The sequence below is a fragment of the Chiloscyllium plagiosum genome, unplaced genomic scaffold (genome assembly GCF_037043375.1).
Source record: "Chiloscyllium plagiosum isolate Xiang-an unplaced genomic scaffold, Cpla_swu_hap1 HiC_scaffold_29, whole genome shotgun sequence".
Lineage (NCBI taxonomy): Eukaryota > Metazoa > Chordata > Chondrichthyes > Orectolobiformes > Hemiscylliidae > Chiloscyllium > Chiloscyllium plagiosum.
In genome coordinates this window covers 35,890,705-35,906,234 of record NW_028270167.1, presented here as the reverse complement: position 1 = coordinate 35,906,234, position 15,530 = coordinate 35,890,705, and the positions used below count along the sequence as shown (strand labels likewise).

General features: G+C 42.0%; 1 protein-coding gene across 4 annotated transcripts in view; it reads left to right on the top strand.

Moving 5' to 3' along the window:
• The window catches only part of srpra (SRP receptor subunit alpha), a 71,874-nt gene that overhangs the window by 28,008 nt on the left and 28,336 nt on the right, over positions 1-15,530 (top strand). For 3 of the 4 annotated variants that reach the window (XM_043676896.2, XM_043676895.2, XM_043676897.2), the window contains exons 2-3: positions 7,043-7,126; positions 13,929-14,092. In XM_043676896.2, the coding sequence (XP_043532831.1) occupies positions 7,043-7,126; positions 13,929-14,092 (248 nt within the window). The remainder of the gene's footprint in view (positions 1-7,042; positions 7,127-13,928; positions 14,093-15,530) is intronic. The other variant, XM_043676898.2, reaches the window with a different exon arrangement.

Here is a 15,530-nt window from a genome sequence, read left to right as displayed (position 1 = left end):
GAAGTTATGTGTTACTGAGGATTATATCTGCAATAAATGCCATTGTTTGCGAATCCTATCAGACCGTTAAGTGTGTATAAGAAAATTTTCTGATTCAGTATGTGGATGTACCCAATAGAGACGGTGCAAAACGTGACCTATTCTTGGGAAATAAGGCAGGGCAGGTGACTGAGGTGTCAGTGGGGGAGTGCTTTGGGGCCAGCGAGCATAATTCTATTAGTTTTAAAATAGTGATGGAAAAGGATAGACCACATCTAAAAGTTGAAGTCCTTGATTGGACAAAGGCCAATTTTGACGGTATTAGGCAAGAACTTTCAAAAGCTGATTGGGGGCAGATGTTCGTAGGTAAAGGGATGGCTGGAAAATGGAAAGCCTTCAGAATGAGATAATGAGAGTGCAGAGACACGATATTCCTGTTCGGGTGAAAGGAAAGGCCGATAGATATAGGGAATGCTGGATGATTAAAGAAATTGAGGGTTTGGTTAAGAAAAAGAAGGAAGCATATATCAGGCATAGAGAACAGAGATCGAGTGAACCCTTAGAGTATAAAGGCGGTAGGAGTATACTTAAGAGGGAAATAAAGAGGGCAAAAAGGGGACATGAGATAGCTTTGGCAAATAAAGTTAAGGAGAATCCGAAGAGTTTTTACAAATACGTTAAGGACAAATGGGTAACTGGGGAGAGAATAGGGCCCCTCAAAGATCAGCAAAGCTTTTGTGTGGAGCCACAGGAGATGGGAGTGATAGTGAATGAGTATTTTGCATCAGTATTTACTGTGGAAAAGGAAATGGAAGATATAGAATGTAGGGAAATTGATGGTGACATCTTGATAAGCCTCCATATTACAGAGGAGCAAGTGTTGGATGTCTTTAAACGCATAAAGGTGGATAAATCCCCAGGAGCTGATCAGGTGTACCCTAGAACTCTGTGGGAAGCTAAGGAAGTGATTGCTGGACCTCTTTCTGAGATATTTATATCATCGATAGTCACAGGTGAGGTGTCGGAAGACTGGAGGTTGGCTAACGTGGTGCCACTGTTTAAGAAAGGTGGTAAGGACAAGCCAGGGAACTATAGATCAGTGAGCCTGACATCGGTGGCGGGCATGTTGTTGGAGGGAATCCTCAGAGACAGGATGTACATGTATTTGGAAAGGCAAGGACTGATTAAGGATAGTCAACACGGCTTTGTGAATGGGAATTCATTTCTCACAAACTTGATTGAGTTTTTTGAAGAAGAAGCAAAGAGGATTGATGAGGGCAGATTAGTAGATGTGATCTATTTGGACTTCAGTCAGGCGTTCGACAAGGGTCCCCATGGGAGACTGGTTAGCAAGGTTAGATCTCATGGAATACAGGGAGAACTAGCCATTTGGATACAGAATTGGCTCAAAAGTGGAAGACAGAGGGTGGTGGTGGAGGGTTGTTTTTCACACCTGGAGGCCTGTGACCAATAGAGTGCCACAAGTATCGGTGCTGGGTCCACTACATTTCATCATTTTATATAAATGATTTGGATGTGAACGTAAGAGGTATAGTTCGTAGGTTAGCTGATGAGACCAAAATTGGAGGTGTAGTGGACAGCGAAGAAGGTTACCTCTGATTACAATGGGATCTTAATCAGATAGGCCAATGGACTGAGAAGTGGGTGGTGGAATTTAATTTAGATAAATGTGAGGTGCTGCATTTTGGGAAAGTAAATCTGAGCAGGATTTATACACTTAATGATAAGGTCCTAGGGAGTGTTGCTGAACAAAGAGACCTTGGAGTGCAGGTAGGATAGTGAAGAAGGCGTTTGGTATGCTTTCCTTTATTGGTCAGCGTATTGAGTACAGGAGTTGGGAGGTCATGTTGCGGCTGTACAGGACATTGGTTAGGCCACTGTTGGAATATTGCAAATCTTAACAGGACTGATACACTTAATGGTAAGGTCAAAGGGAGTGTTGCTGAATAAAGAGACCTTGGAGTGCAGGTTCATAGCTCCTTGAAAGTGGAGTCGCAGGTAGATAGGACAGTGAAGGAGGCGATTGGTATGCTTTCCTTTATTGGTCAGAGTTCAGGAGTTGGAAGGTCATGTTGCGGCAGTACAGGACATTGATTAGGCCACTCCTGGTCGAAACTTGAAAGGGTTCAGAAAAGAGTTACAAGGATGTTGCCAAGGTTAGAGGATTTGAGCTATAGGGAGAGGTTGAATATGCTAAGGCTGTTTTCCCTGGAGTGTCGTGGGCTGAGGGGTGACCTTATAGAGGTTTACAAAATCGTGAGGGGCATGGATCGGATAAATAAACAAAGTCTTTTCCCTCATGTGGCGGAGTCCATAAGTGGAGGGCATAGATTAAGGGTGAGAGGGGAAAGATATAAAAGACACCTAAGGGGCACCTTTTTCACTTAGAGGGTGGTATGTATTTGAAATGAGCTGCCGAAGGAGGTGGTGGGGGCGAGTACAATTGCAACATTTAAAAGACATATGGACAGGTATATGAATAGGAAGGGTTTGGAGGCTTATGGGCTGGGTGCTGGCAGGTGGGACTAGATTGGGTTGGTATATCTGGTAGGCATGGACAAGTTGGACCGAAAGGTCTGTTTCCATGCTGTACATCTATATGACTCTCTGACTATATGACCCTAAGATAATCAGGAGGCCAGTTAGAGTGGACAGTGAGAGCCTTTTTCCTCAAATGGCGATGGCGAGCACGAGGGGACATAGCTTTAAATGGAGGGTTGATAGATATAAGACAGATGTCAGGTCTTTCTTTACTCAGATAGTAGAACATAGAACAGTACATTGCAGAACAGGCCCATTGGCCCTCGATGTTGTGCCAACCTGTGAACTAATCTAAACCTATCCCCCTTCACTCTTCCATCATCATCCATATGCTTATCCAAGGACTGTTTAAATGCCCCTAATGTGGCTGAGTTAACTACATTGGCAGGCAGGGCATTCCACACCCTTACCACTCTCTGAGTGAAGAACCTGCCTCTGACATCTATCTTAAATCTATCACCCTTCAATTTGCAGCTGTGCCCCCTCATACAAACCCAACGTCATCATCCTTGGGAAAAGACCCTCATTGTCCACTAATCCTCTGATCATCTTGTATGTCTCTATCAAATCCCCTCTTAGCCTTTTTCTCTCCAAAGAGAACAGACCCAAGTCTCTCAGCCTTTCCTCATAAGACCTTGCCTCCAGACCAGGCAACATCCTTGTAAATCTCCTTTGCACCTTTTCCAATGCTTCCACATCCTTCCTGTAATGGGACGATCAAAACTGTACACAATTTGCCCAGTGAGGCCAAGTAGCGTTTTGTACAGTTGTACTATGACATCACGGTTCTGGAACTCAATCCCTCTACTAATGAAACCGAACACACCGTATGCCTTATTAAACGCACTATCAAACTGGGTGGCGACTTTCAGGGTTCTCTGAACATGGACACCAAAATCTCTCTGCACATCCACACAACCAAGAATCTTTCCATTGACCCAGTATTCCAACTTCCTGTTATTCTTCCCAAAGTGAATCACCTCACATTTATCTGCATTGAACTCCATTTGCCATCTCTGCCCAATTCTGCAATTTATCCAAGCCCCCCTGCAACATTCTTTCACACTGTCTACCACTCCACCGATTTTAGTGTCATCTGCAAACTTACTAACCCATTCACTTATGCCTGTATCCAAGTCATTTATAAAAATGACAAACAGCAGTGGTCCCAGAACAGATCCTTGTGGCATACCACTGACTCCAGGCTGAATATTTTCCATCAAGCACCACTTGATGTCTTCTTACAGAAAGCCAGTTCCTAATCCAAACTGCTAAATCATGCACAACCCCTTGCCTTTGCATTTTCTCCAACAGCCTACCATGTAGAACCTTATCAAAGGCCTTACTGAAGTCCATGTATATCACGTCAACTGCCCTACCCTCATTTACATGCTTGGTGACCTTCTCAAAAAACTCAATGAGGTTTGTGAGAGACGACCTGCCCTTGATGAAACCATGTTGACCATCTCCAATCAAATTGTTGCTTGCTAGATGATTATAAATCCTATCTCTTATAATTCTTTCCCAAGATGTTTCCTGCAACAGATGCCAGGCTCACGTCTTTAATTTCCTGGGTTATCTCTGTTGCCCTTCTTGAACAAGGACACAACATTTGCAATCCTCCAGTCCTCTGGTACTAAACCTGTAGACAATGACCACTCAAAGATCAAAGCCAAAGGCTCCAACATCTCTTGCCTAGCTTCCCAGAGAATCCTCTGATAAATCCCATCTGGCCCAGGGGTCTTGTCTCCTTTCACTCTTTCTAGAATTGGTAACATCTCTTCCTTACTAACCTCGATCCTTTCTAATTTAATATGCCATATCTCCTCCTTCACCCCTACAATATTCTCCTTTTCCTGAGTGAAAACAGATGAGAAATATCCGTTTAGCACCTCTCCGATCTCCACAGGGTCCACCCACAATGTCCCACTTGGGGGAAGTTGTGTGAGTAGTAGGGGCGTGGAATGCCCTGCCTGCAGCATTAGTAGACTCACTAACTTTAAGGACATTTAAATGGTCATTGGATAGACATACAGATGAAAATGGAATAGTGTATGTTATTTGGGGTTCAGATTTTTTTTCACAGGTCGGTGCAGTATCGAGGGCCAAAAGGCCTGTACTGCACTGTAATGTTCTATGATCTATGAATTGTGCTCCATTACCATTGCTTTGTCTAATATCAGCTAATTCAGCACTGGCTACAGATCAAACCTGGGACCTTTTTGGTTCTGTGTACTAAGCACTAACCCACATCATGACATCAGCCACCAAAGAGCTCTTGCTAATCAATTATAATAATTCCCAATGATGCCACTTAGAGTTCAACACAGTTTACATCACATTACAATACGTTTAGGGTTCAGAAGCAAAATGAAAAAGTGAATAAAGCAGTTACAGTAATGTACCTTTTTTATTTAAGATATTTGAGATGGAATTTAAATTAGTCAGGGTTTAAAATATTCTTCTGAATTGTTCTGAGGTAGTGTCACTTGGTCTGAAACGTTAACCAATTTCTCTCCACTGATGCTAGACCAGCTGAACTTTTCCAGCAATTTCTATTGTTGTCTCTGCTTTACAGCATCCACTGTTCTTTCAGTTTCCATTTAAAATATTCTTGCTGACTTGGTTAAGTAGGCTGTCAGGCATGCTTATTTATATCCCGGACTGATGTATCTTGTCTGTGTTGAGATTATAATTTTATATCTCTAAGTGCTGTGTAATATATCTCTTACCTCTCTTCCCTCTGGGTCCCAGTCCAATGCTCCCTTGTCTGCCATGTCACAAACATCAAAGTAGCACACCTGCCATAAGTTGTCTACTTAACTTTCTCTTCCATCACTCATCATAGTCATTGAATTATCTAAAACTCAATGAAAATCTTTTGCTTCAGTTCTTCAGAATTTTCTCTAACTTGTTTTAGTACTACCCTACCAGTACTTTACTGGATAAAAATTTTGCCTTATTTTAAATTGCACCTACAAGAGTTGTGTATCAATCATACTCTATAATCCTGTTTAGGGCCTGCGCATGTAATAACATTTTTGTCAGGAAGAGCATCTGAGCAACTGTTCAGAGTTGGGAATGATTCTTGCAGCTTTCCTCGAGCTGTGTTGTTCTTTAAATATGTACTAATTAATTTATTGTGAAAACCAAAACAACTGCTGTGCTGTGACTCAGAAACAAAAACAGAAGTTGCTGGAAAAGCACAACAGGTCTGGCAGCATCTATGAAGAGAAATCAAAGTTAATGTTTCAGGTCCCGTGACCCTTCCACAGTTCTGAGGGATGGCGGGATGGTAAGTTGCAATGAGGAAATAAGACCTTACAAATGGATATAGATAGTTTAGGAGAGTGGGCCAAAAATGTGGAAGATGGAGTTTAATGTGGATAAGTGCATGGTCATACATTTGGATGGAAAAAACAGGAAGGTGACCTATTACCTTAATGGGGAGAGAGTTCGAGGTGCAAGGGGGATCTAGGTGTACTCATTCATGAGACACAGAAAACTACCATGCAGATACAGCAGCTCAAAGCAAGTGGAATATTGGCTTTTATAGCTAACTGAATAGAATGTAAAGGTAAGGAAGTATTGTTGCAACTGTACAAGGTATTGATGAGTCCGCACCAGGAGTATTCTGCACAGTTTGGTCCCCTTATTTGAAGAAAGTTGTAGTAGCATTGGAGGCAGATCAGAGGAGGTTCACTAGATTAATCGCATGAATGTAGGGTTTGTTGTTTGAAGAGAGATTTGAACAGTTTAGGCCTATACTCTCTGGAATTTAGAAGAATAAAAGGATATTCAAGATGATAAAAATTATGGATAAATGCTTCCTTTTGTGGGGCATTCTAGGATGAGAGAGCATAGTTTTAGGATAAGGATAGCCTTTGTAAAACAGAGTTGAGGAGAAACTATTTCTCCCAAAGGGATGTGAATCTGTAGAATTCGCTACCTGAAAGTGCAGTGAATGCTGGGACAGTGAGTAAATTTGAGGAGGAGTTAGACAGATTTTTAATTGGTAATAGGTTAAAGAGTAATGGAGAGAAGACAGGAAAATAGTGGTGAGGAGCATATTGGCCATGGTCGACTGTCGGAGCAGACTCAATGGATCAAATGGCCTAATTTGGCTCCGATATGTTATGAACTTATGAACTTTGAAGTATAAGCCATCAAGTGACATGAGGTTCAGACCAGGTTTCATATACATAATTAAGGTCATACAAAAGCAAACTTAGAATTAGAATGTATGTTTATACATTCCTATTTTCACACCTCACCTGGAGAAAAATGCAGTTATATTCTAGATATTGTGATGCAGTTTCCATTTCCAAATCTTGGCAAATGTGGAGATTTGGTAAGCTAGTCATTCCTTGCTTAGTGTATTAGTACAAGAGAAATATCTGTTATATCGACGTCCCAGAGCAAATTCACTAAGCCTTGCTATGTTATCGACAAGTGTCAGACAACATAGATTTTATTAATTCAACTGTTATCCCTTTTGCAGGAGAGAGGAGGAAATAACTCTTTCACTCATGAAGCTCTCACTCTTAAATACAAACTGGACAATGAGTTTGAGTTGCTATTTGTGGTGAGTATTCAACAGAGTTAAGATCCTTTCTAAATATATAAAGCACAGCAAGAGGTTATCCTGTCTGTTCAGATGCTTTGTTGAATCAGTGTTACCAAATGTTGGACTATAAATTCCTTAAATCTGAAGCGATGAGCACAAGAAAATCATAATGACACAGATGAAAGAATTTGCTTCAATGGGAGCGCAGTAAAACCTGTAAAATTGGACAGATTGTTTGCAACAGCCACTATGTACTTATAATTGTATAAGTTGCATTTATAACTTGCAAGTGTCCATGGTTTCAAGCTTTTAACGTGCCAAACACCAGGCCTCATTATTCTCTCAGAGCTAGGAGCTACAGCAACAATAACTTGAGTAGAAGTAGCATTTGTGAAGTCTGTGAAGAACGGATCCTTATCAGTTGCAGCTGTTGGTGCTAGAAGCTGCTACTTATGAGAGGGAAGAGAATAAATATCCAGAAAGATGGAGTTTGAGAAGATTGGGTGCAACAAGAAAGAGGGCCACAGTGTGATCTTCTCTTTCTGCCTTGTAATTTCTGAACTTGCCCTCTTGTTTATGGCTTATGCCTGGTTATAGAGCCAAAGAGCTGTACAGCATGGAAACACACCCTTTGGTCCAATTCAACCATGCCAACCAGATTTCCGAAATTAATCTAGCTTCATTTACCAGTATTTGTCCCATATCCCTCTAAACCCTTCCTATTCATGTATCCATCCAGATGTCTTTTAAATGTTGTAATTGTACCAGCCCCCACCACTTCCTCTGACAGCTCATTCTATACATGCACCACCCTCTAAATGAAAAGGTTGCCTCTTAGGTCCCTTTGAAATTTTTCCCCTCTTACCTTAAACCTATGTCCTCTAGTTTTGGACTCCCAAAAGACCTTGGCTATTCATTCTATCCACACTGCTCGTGACTTTATAAACTTATATAACTTCACCCTACAGCCTCCAAAACTCCAGAGAAAATAGCCCCAGCCTATTCAGCTTTCCCAGATAGCTCAAACCAACTTTGGCAAAATACTTCTAATCTTTTCTGAACTCTTTCAAGTTTCACAACGTCCTTCCTATAGCAGGGAGGCCAGAACTTAATGCAGTATTCTAAAAATGACCTAACTAAAGTCTTGTAATGCTGCGACATGACCTCTCGACTCCTATGCTCAAGGCACTGACCAATAAAGGCAAACATACCAAACGCCTTCTCACCTATCCTATCTACCTGTGATTTCACTTTCAAGGATACTTAAGTATTTTTTGGAACTCCTCACAATGCCAATATAGTTGAGTGTGGAGTGTGGAATCAGAATGTGCACCCTCAATGCTGAAGAAGCACAGATAGCAATCAACTTGGGTATTAGTTGAATGAAGTTACGTGCTGACAGAGACCCAAAATACTCCTGATCTGAAGTAAGGATAAAACAAAAAAATGGATGCTGTATGAGATGCAGCCAATCCTAAAATAGTTGGTTCCTGAAGCTTATTATAGGAATATAATTAACATTTTGAAAATAGTGGCACTGTGAAATAATGATCACTTGATACCAGTAATGTTTTTGGGTTTGAATTTAGTGGTTTCACTATATCTATAATATGTGTTGATTTACTTGTTGCAGTAGTCATTGGGGACTCCATAGTTAGGGGGACAGATAGGAGGTTCTGTGGGGACGAGAGAGACTCATGGTTAGTGTGGTGCTTCCCAGGTGCCAGGATTCGTGATGTCGCTGATCGTGTTTATGGGATCCTTAAGGGGGAGTGGGAGTGGAAGCAGCCCCAGGTCGTGGTCCACATAGGCACCAACGACAATAGAGATGGGAATTTAAGGCAGAAATTCAGGGAGCTAGGATGGAAGCTTGAAGCTAGGATGAAAGCTTAGAGCTAGGACGAACAGAGTTGTTGTCTCTGGTTTGTTGCCCGTGCCACGTGCTAGTGAGGCGAGGAATAGGGAGAGAGAGGAGTTGAACACATGGCCATAGGGATGGTGCAGGGGGGAGGGTTTTGGATTCTTGGATAATTGGAGCTCTTTCTGGGATAGGTGGGACCTCTACAAGCAGGATGGTCTTCATCTGAACCAGAGGGGTACCAGTATCCTGGGGTGGGATATTCGCTAAGGCTATTTGGGGTGGGTTTAAACTAATCCAGCAGGGGGATGGGAACCAAAATTGTAGTTTGAGTATAGAAAAGGTTGAAAGTAGGCAGGTCCAACATCAAGTTTCAGGCGCGCAAGATGGGACCGGCAAGCAGGAAGTTGGTTTGAAGTGGGGACTCCATAGTTAGGGGGACAGATAGGAGGTTCTGTGGGGACGAGAGAGACTCATGGTTAGTGTGGTGCTTCCCAGGTGCCAGGATTCGTGATGTCGCTGATCGTGTTTTTGGGATCCTTCAACGCCAGGAGCATCCAGAATAAGGTGGATGAACTTGCAGTATGGGTTGGTACCTGGAACTTCGATGTTGTGGCCATTTCGGACACATGGATAGAGCAGGGACAGGAATGGTTGTTGCAGGTTCCAGGGTTTAGATGTTTCAGTAAGAATACAGAAGATGGTAAAAGAGGGGGAAATGTGGCATTGTTGGTCAAAGACAATATTGCAGTTGCAGAAAGGATGTTTGGGGACTCATCAACTGAGGTAGTATGGGCTGAGTTTAGAAACAGGAAAGGAGAGGTCACCCTGTTGGGAGTTTTCTATAGGCCTTCAAATAGTTCCAGAGATGTAGAGGAAAGGATAGCAAAGATGATTCTCAATAGGAGTGAGAGAGACAGGGTAGTTGTCATGGGGGACTTCAACTTTCCAAATATTGACTGGGAACACTATTGTACGAGTACTATAGGTGGCTCAGTTTTTGTCCAGTGTGCACAGGAGGGCTTCCTGACACAGTATGTAGGTAAAATCAATGACTGCAGATACCGAAAACCAGATTCTGGATTAGTGGTGCTGGAGAAGCACAGCAGTTCAGGCAACATCCGAGGAGTAGTAAAATCGACTATTCGGGCAAAAGCCCTTCAGGGACACAGTATGTAGACAGGCCAACAAGGGATTAGATTTGGTACTGGATAATGAGCCTGGCCAGGTGTTGTACAATAGCCTACTGTGGGAACCTTATCGAACACCTTGCTGAAATCCATATACATCACATCAACCGGTTAACTCTCATCGACCTGTTTGGTCACCTTCTCAAAGTACTCAATAAGGTTTGTGAGGCACGACCTACCCTTCACAAAACCGCGCTGACTATCCCTAATCAAATTATTAGGGATAATAATTGACTGGGAACACTATTGTACGAGTGTTGACTGGGAACACTATTGTACGAGTACTATAGGTGGCTCAGTTTTTGTCCAGTGTGCACAGGAGGGCTTCCTGACACACTATGTAGGTAAAATGTTTTCCCTGGGGTTGGGGAGTCCAGAGCTAGAGGGCATAGGTTTAAGGTGAGAGGGAAAAGATATAAAAGAGACCTAAGGGGCAACTTTTTCATGCAGAGGGTGGTATGTGTATGGAATGAGCTGCCAGAGGATGTGGTGGAGGCTGGTACAATTGCAACATTTAAGAGGCATTTGGATGGGTATATGAATAGGAAGGGTTTGGTGTGATATGGGCCGGGTGCTGGCAGGTGGGACGAGATTGGGTTGGGGTATTTGGTCGGCATCGACGGGTTGGACTGAAGGGTCTGTTTCCATGCTGTACGTCTCTGAGTCTATGACTCTATTTAGGAAGCATAGGATGGGGAAAGAAACTGCAGGGGATGGACGCATTAGAAATGTGGAGCTTATTCAAGGAAAATCTCCTGAGTGTCCTAGATACATATGTACCTGTCAGACATGGAGGAAGCTGCAGAACGCAGGAGCCATGGTCTACGATGGAAGTGGAATCTCTGGTCAAGAGGAAGAAGAAGGCTTATGTTAGGTTGAGATGTGAAGGCTCAGTTAGTACGCTTGAGGGTTACAAGGTAGCCAGGAAAGACCTAAATAGAGAGCTCAGAAGAGCCAGGAGGAGACATGAAAAGTTTTTGGTGGATAGGATCAGGGTAAATCCTAAGGCTTTCTATAGGTATTTAAGGAATAAAAGAATGACGAGTAAGATTAGGGCCATTCAAGGATAGTAGTGGGAAGTTGTGAGTGGAGTCAGAAGAGATGGGGGAAGCACTAAATGAATATTTTTCAATAGTATTTATTCTAGAAAGCGACACTGTTGTCGAGGAGAATACTGAGATACAGGCTACTAGACTGGGTGTGATTGAGGTTCACAAGGAAGAGGTATTAGAAATTCTGCAGAATGTGAAAATAGGTAAGTCCCCTGGGCCGGATGGGATTTAACCTAGGATCCTCTGGGAAGCCAGGGAGGAGATTGCCGAGCCTTTGACATTGATCTTTAAATCGTCATTGTCTACAGGAATAGTGCCAGAAGATTGAAGGATAGCAAATGTGGTTCCCTGTTCAAGAAGGGGAGTAGAGACAACCCTGGTAATTATAGACCAGTGAGCCTTACTTCGTTGTTGGTAAAGTGTTGGAAAAGGTTATAAGAGATAGGATTTATAATCATCTAGAAAAGAATAATTTGATTAGGGATAGTCAGCGCGGTTTTGTGAAGGGTAGGTCGTGCCTCACAAACCTTATTGAGTACTTTGAGAAGGTGACCAAACAGGTCGATGAGAGTTAACCGGTTGATGTGATGTATATGGATTTCAGCAAGGTGTTCGATAAGGTTCCCACAGTAGGCTATTGTACAAAATGCAGAGGAATGGGATTGTGAGAGATATAGCAGTTTGGATCAGTAATTGGCTTGCTGAAAGAAGACAGAGGGTAGTGGTTGATGGGAAATGTTCATCCTGGAGTCCAGTTACTAGTGGTCTACCACTAGGGTCGGTGTTGGGTTCACTGCTGTTCATCATGTTTATAAACGACCTGGATGAAGTGTAGAAGGGTGGGTTAGTAAATTTGCAGACGACACTAAGGTCGGTGGAGTTGTGGATAGTGACGAAGGATGTTGTAGTTTACAGGGAGACATAGATAAGCTGCAGAGCTGGGCTGAGAGGTGGCAAATGGAGTTTAATGCGGACAAGTGTGAGGTGATTCACTTTGGTCGGAGTAACCGGAATGCAAAGTACGGGGTTAATTGTAAGATTCTTGGTAGTGTAGATGAGCAGAGAGATCTCGGTGTGCAGGTACACAGATCCTTGAAAGTTGCCACCCGGGTTGACAGGGTTGTTAAGAAGGCATACAGTATTTAGCTTTTATTAATAGCTGGATCAAGTTCCGGAACCATGAGGTTATGCTACAGCTGTACAAAACACTGGTGCGGCTGCACTTGAAGTATTTTGTATAGTTCTGGTCACCACATTATAAGAATGATGCGGAAACTTTGGAAAGGGTGCAGAGGAGATTTACTAGAACCTGGTATGGAGGGAAGGTCTTGGGAGTAAAGGCTGAGGGACTTGAGGCTGTTTTCATTGGAGAGAAGAAGGTTGAGAGGTGACTTAGTAGAGACATATAAGATAATCAGAGGGTTAGATAGGGTGGACAGGGAAAGTCTTTTTCCAAGTATGGTGACGGCGAGCATGAGGGAGTATAGCTTTAAATTGAGGAGTGATAGATATAGGACAGATGTTAGAGGTAGTTTCTTTACTCAGAGTAGTATGGGTATGGAGTGCTTTGCCTGCAACGGTTGTAGATTCGCCAACTTTAAGTGCATTTAAGTCGTCATTGGACAAGCATATGGAAGTACATGGAATAGTGTAGGTTAGATGGGCTTCAGATTGGTATGACTGGTCGGCGCAACATCGAGGGCCGAAGAGCCTGTACTGCGCTGTAATGTTCTATGTTCTTACTGTGCAATGCCCATCCATGTAGGAACAACCATTGCTTATATTTTTCCCATATTTACTGGAATAAATGCCTACATTACAGAATTAAGTGGGGTCCATTTGCATTAATTATCATTTCAACACAGGCACTGAATTTTATTTTGATAGATAAAGATTGCAGAAAGTGCAACATAAAAGGATTTGGAGTTCTCGTGAATAGATCCCAAAAAGTTAGCTTATAAGTTCAGATAATAGGGAGGGCGAAAGGAATGTTGACCTTTATCACGAAAGGAGTACAGTACAAAAATTGTGAAGTTCTGCTAACCTGTACAAGACACTTATTAGAAGTGCACCTAGAACACATCCTTTTTGGTCTCCTTATCTATATTACCACTGGAGGCAGTTCAGAGAAGATTCATTCCATTGATCCTGAGTATGGAGAGATCTTGTTGTGAGATGTTGGGTAGGTTGGGCTTGTAGTCACTGGAGCTTGGAAGAATGAGAGGCAACCATTATGAAACATACAAGGTTCTTTGGGGACCTGACAGAGTAGCTGCTGAGAGATTGTTTCCCATTATTAATTGGACTCTGACCAGAGGCCAAAATCGCAATATTTAAATCAGAGACTAGGAGGAATTTTTTCTGAGATTAGTTTATCTATGGAATTCTTCCCTGGCGAGGCTGGTTAATTCAATATATTCAAGGTTGAAATGGACAAATTTTTAATTAGTAAGTGAATAAAGTATTATGGGAAAAGGCAGGAAAGTGGAGTTGACGGTTATCAGATCAACCATGATCCCATTGAACATTGGAGCAGACTTAATAGATCAAATGGTCCACTTCTGATCCCACATCTTTGTGGTCTTAAAATTCTAAATAATCAAAAATGAAATCGAGTTGTTTCACAGACTCACATTGACTGATTGTAACACGTTATTGTGAATGTCAGAATGAGGCCCAGTTCATTTCATGGCTTTTCCCCCTCTCTCTTTGTGCTTCAGGTGGGCTACCAAAAAATTCTGACACTAACGTATATAGACAAGTTTATTGATGATATCCACATGCAATTTCGGGATAAATATAGGAACCAGTTACAGCAGCAAGGGGTGATGGGCCTCCTCAATGGTTCCTTTGACTTTTCGGATGACTTCAGAGGGCTCCTGAGGTAAGAGATTGAAACTTCATCTTTCAAAACTTACTTTTCCATTTACTTGTCATACTTTCAAGGCAAGAAATAATACTTTGGACTTGTTTCAGTCCCTTGTGTAATTACTGCAGGGTGTGAGAATACAAAAGGAAAGGTTTTGCTATATTGGTTCCAAAGGGATATGCAGCAACACAATGGAAATATTCACATCTGTGGAATGGAAAATTGCTGGAGACAAAGAATCCAATTAAGAACGGAGACAAAAAAGCTTGAATTCTTCAGTCTTGCAAATTAAATATTGAGGAAAAGTTTACAAGGATATGCAGCTTATCTCAGTTTGATCAACGGGTTGATTTATGATGCAGTGATGCCAACAGCATGGGTTCAATCCCTGCAACACCTGATATTACAATGAAGGTTTCTCCTTCTCAACTTCTCTCCTGCCTAAGGCATAGTGATGCTAATGTTAAACCACCACTAGTCATCTCTTTCTGAAATTTGCCTATGTAGTGGCTGTTGTATTTACCTTGAACTGTTAGGGGGTCTACAGTACATTCTTCACGCTTGTCCTTCCTGTGTGCCTCTCACTCACCCCTAACCACCCCTTCGTCAACGTAAGTGCTATCGTCTCCCAGCTATTTTTGTTTCTAACGAAGGGTCGCTGGACTCAAAATGTTAAATCTGTTTTGTTCTTCAGACTGTCAGACCTGCTACATTTCTCCAACACTTTGTTTTTGTTTCAGATTTTCAGCATCGACAGTTTCTTTGTTGACCCAACACATTTGTACATTTCAATCAGATTTAAATGAGGAATTAAACTTCCTGCTAGGTTTGTTTCCTATTGTGATGCACCTACATAAGTTATAGAGTTGCTGAAATGATTAGAGTACACAATGAGACCATGTGGCTTGTTGTCTTCATCATGGCTGAAAATCTAAGTTAGTCACAGTTGCCGCCCTTTTCCCTGTAGACCTGTGAATGTTTTCCCTTCAAGTAATTTTCCAACTTCAACTTCTGACTTTTTGCTGTGTACAAACATTTTGCCTTATTTTGACTTCACTTTTACTATTCACCTTAAATCAGTATCCTCTGTCCTTCGGTCAAACTGAACAGTTTTTCTGTTTCTAATATGATGCATTCATCACTGTAATAGTCGAATGCAAATTAGAGATGCTTTTGAAATATGTTTAAACAGAGAGGTTTTAGCTAGATTGGGATTGGAGAAATAGAAAGCGAATATCCCTCTGGTAAAGATTACAAACTCATAAACCATCTGTGCAGACCCTTTATGATTTTGAACCCCTGTATTAAATGTTCTCATAACTTTCTCAAAGGAGAACAGCCGTAGCACTCTAATCTCTTTAACTGAAAACCCTCATCACTGGAACCTTGATTGTGCTGTTTCTAATACATTCACATCTGTCCTAAATTGTAGCACTCAAAATTGGATAATATT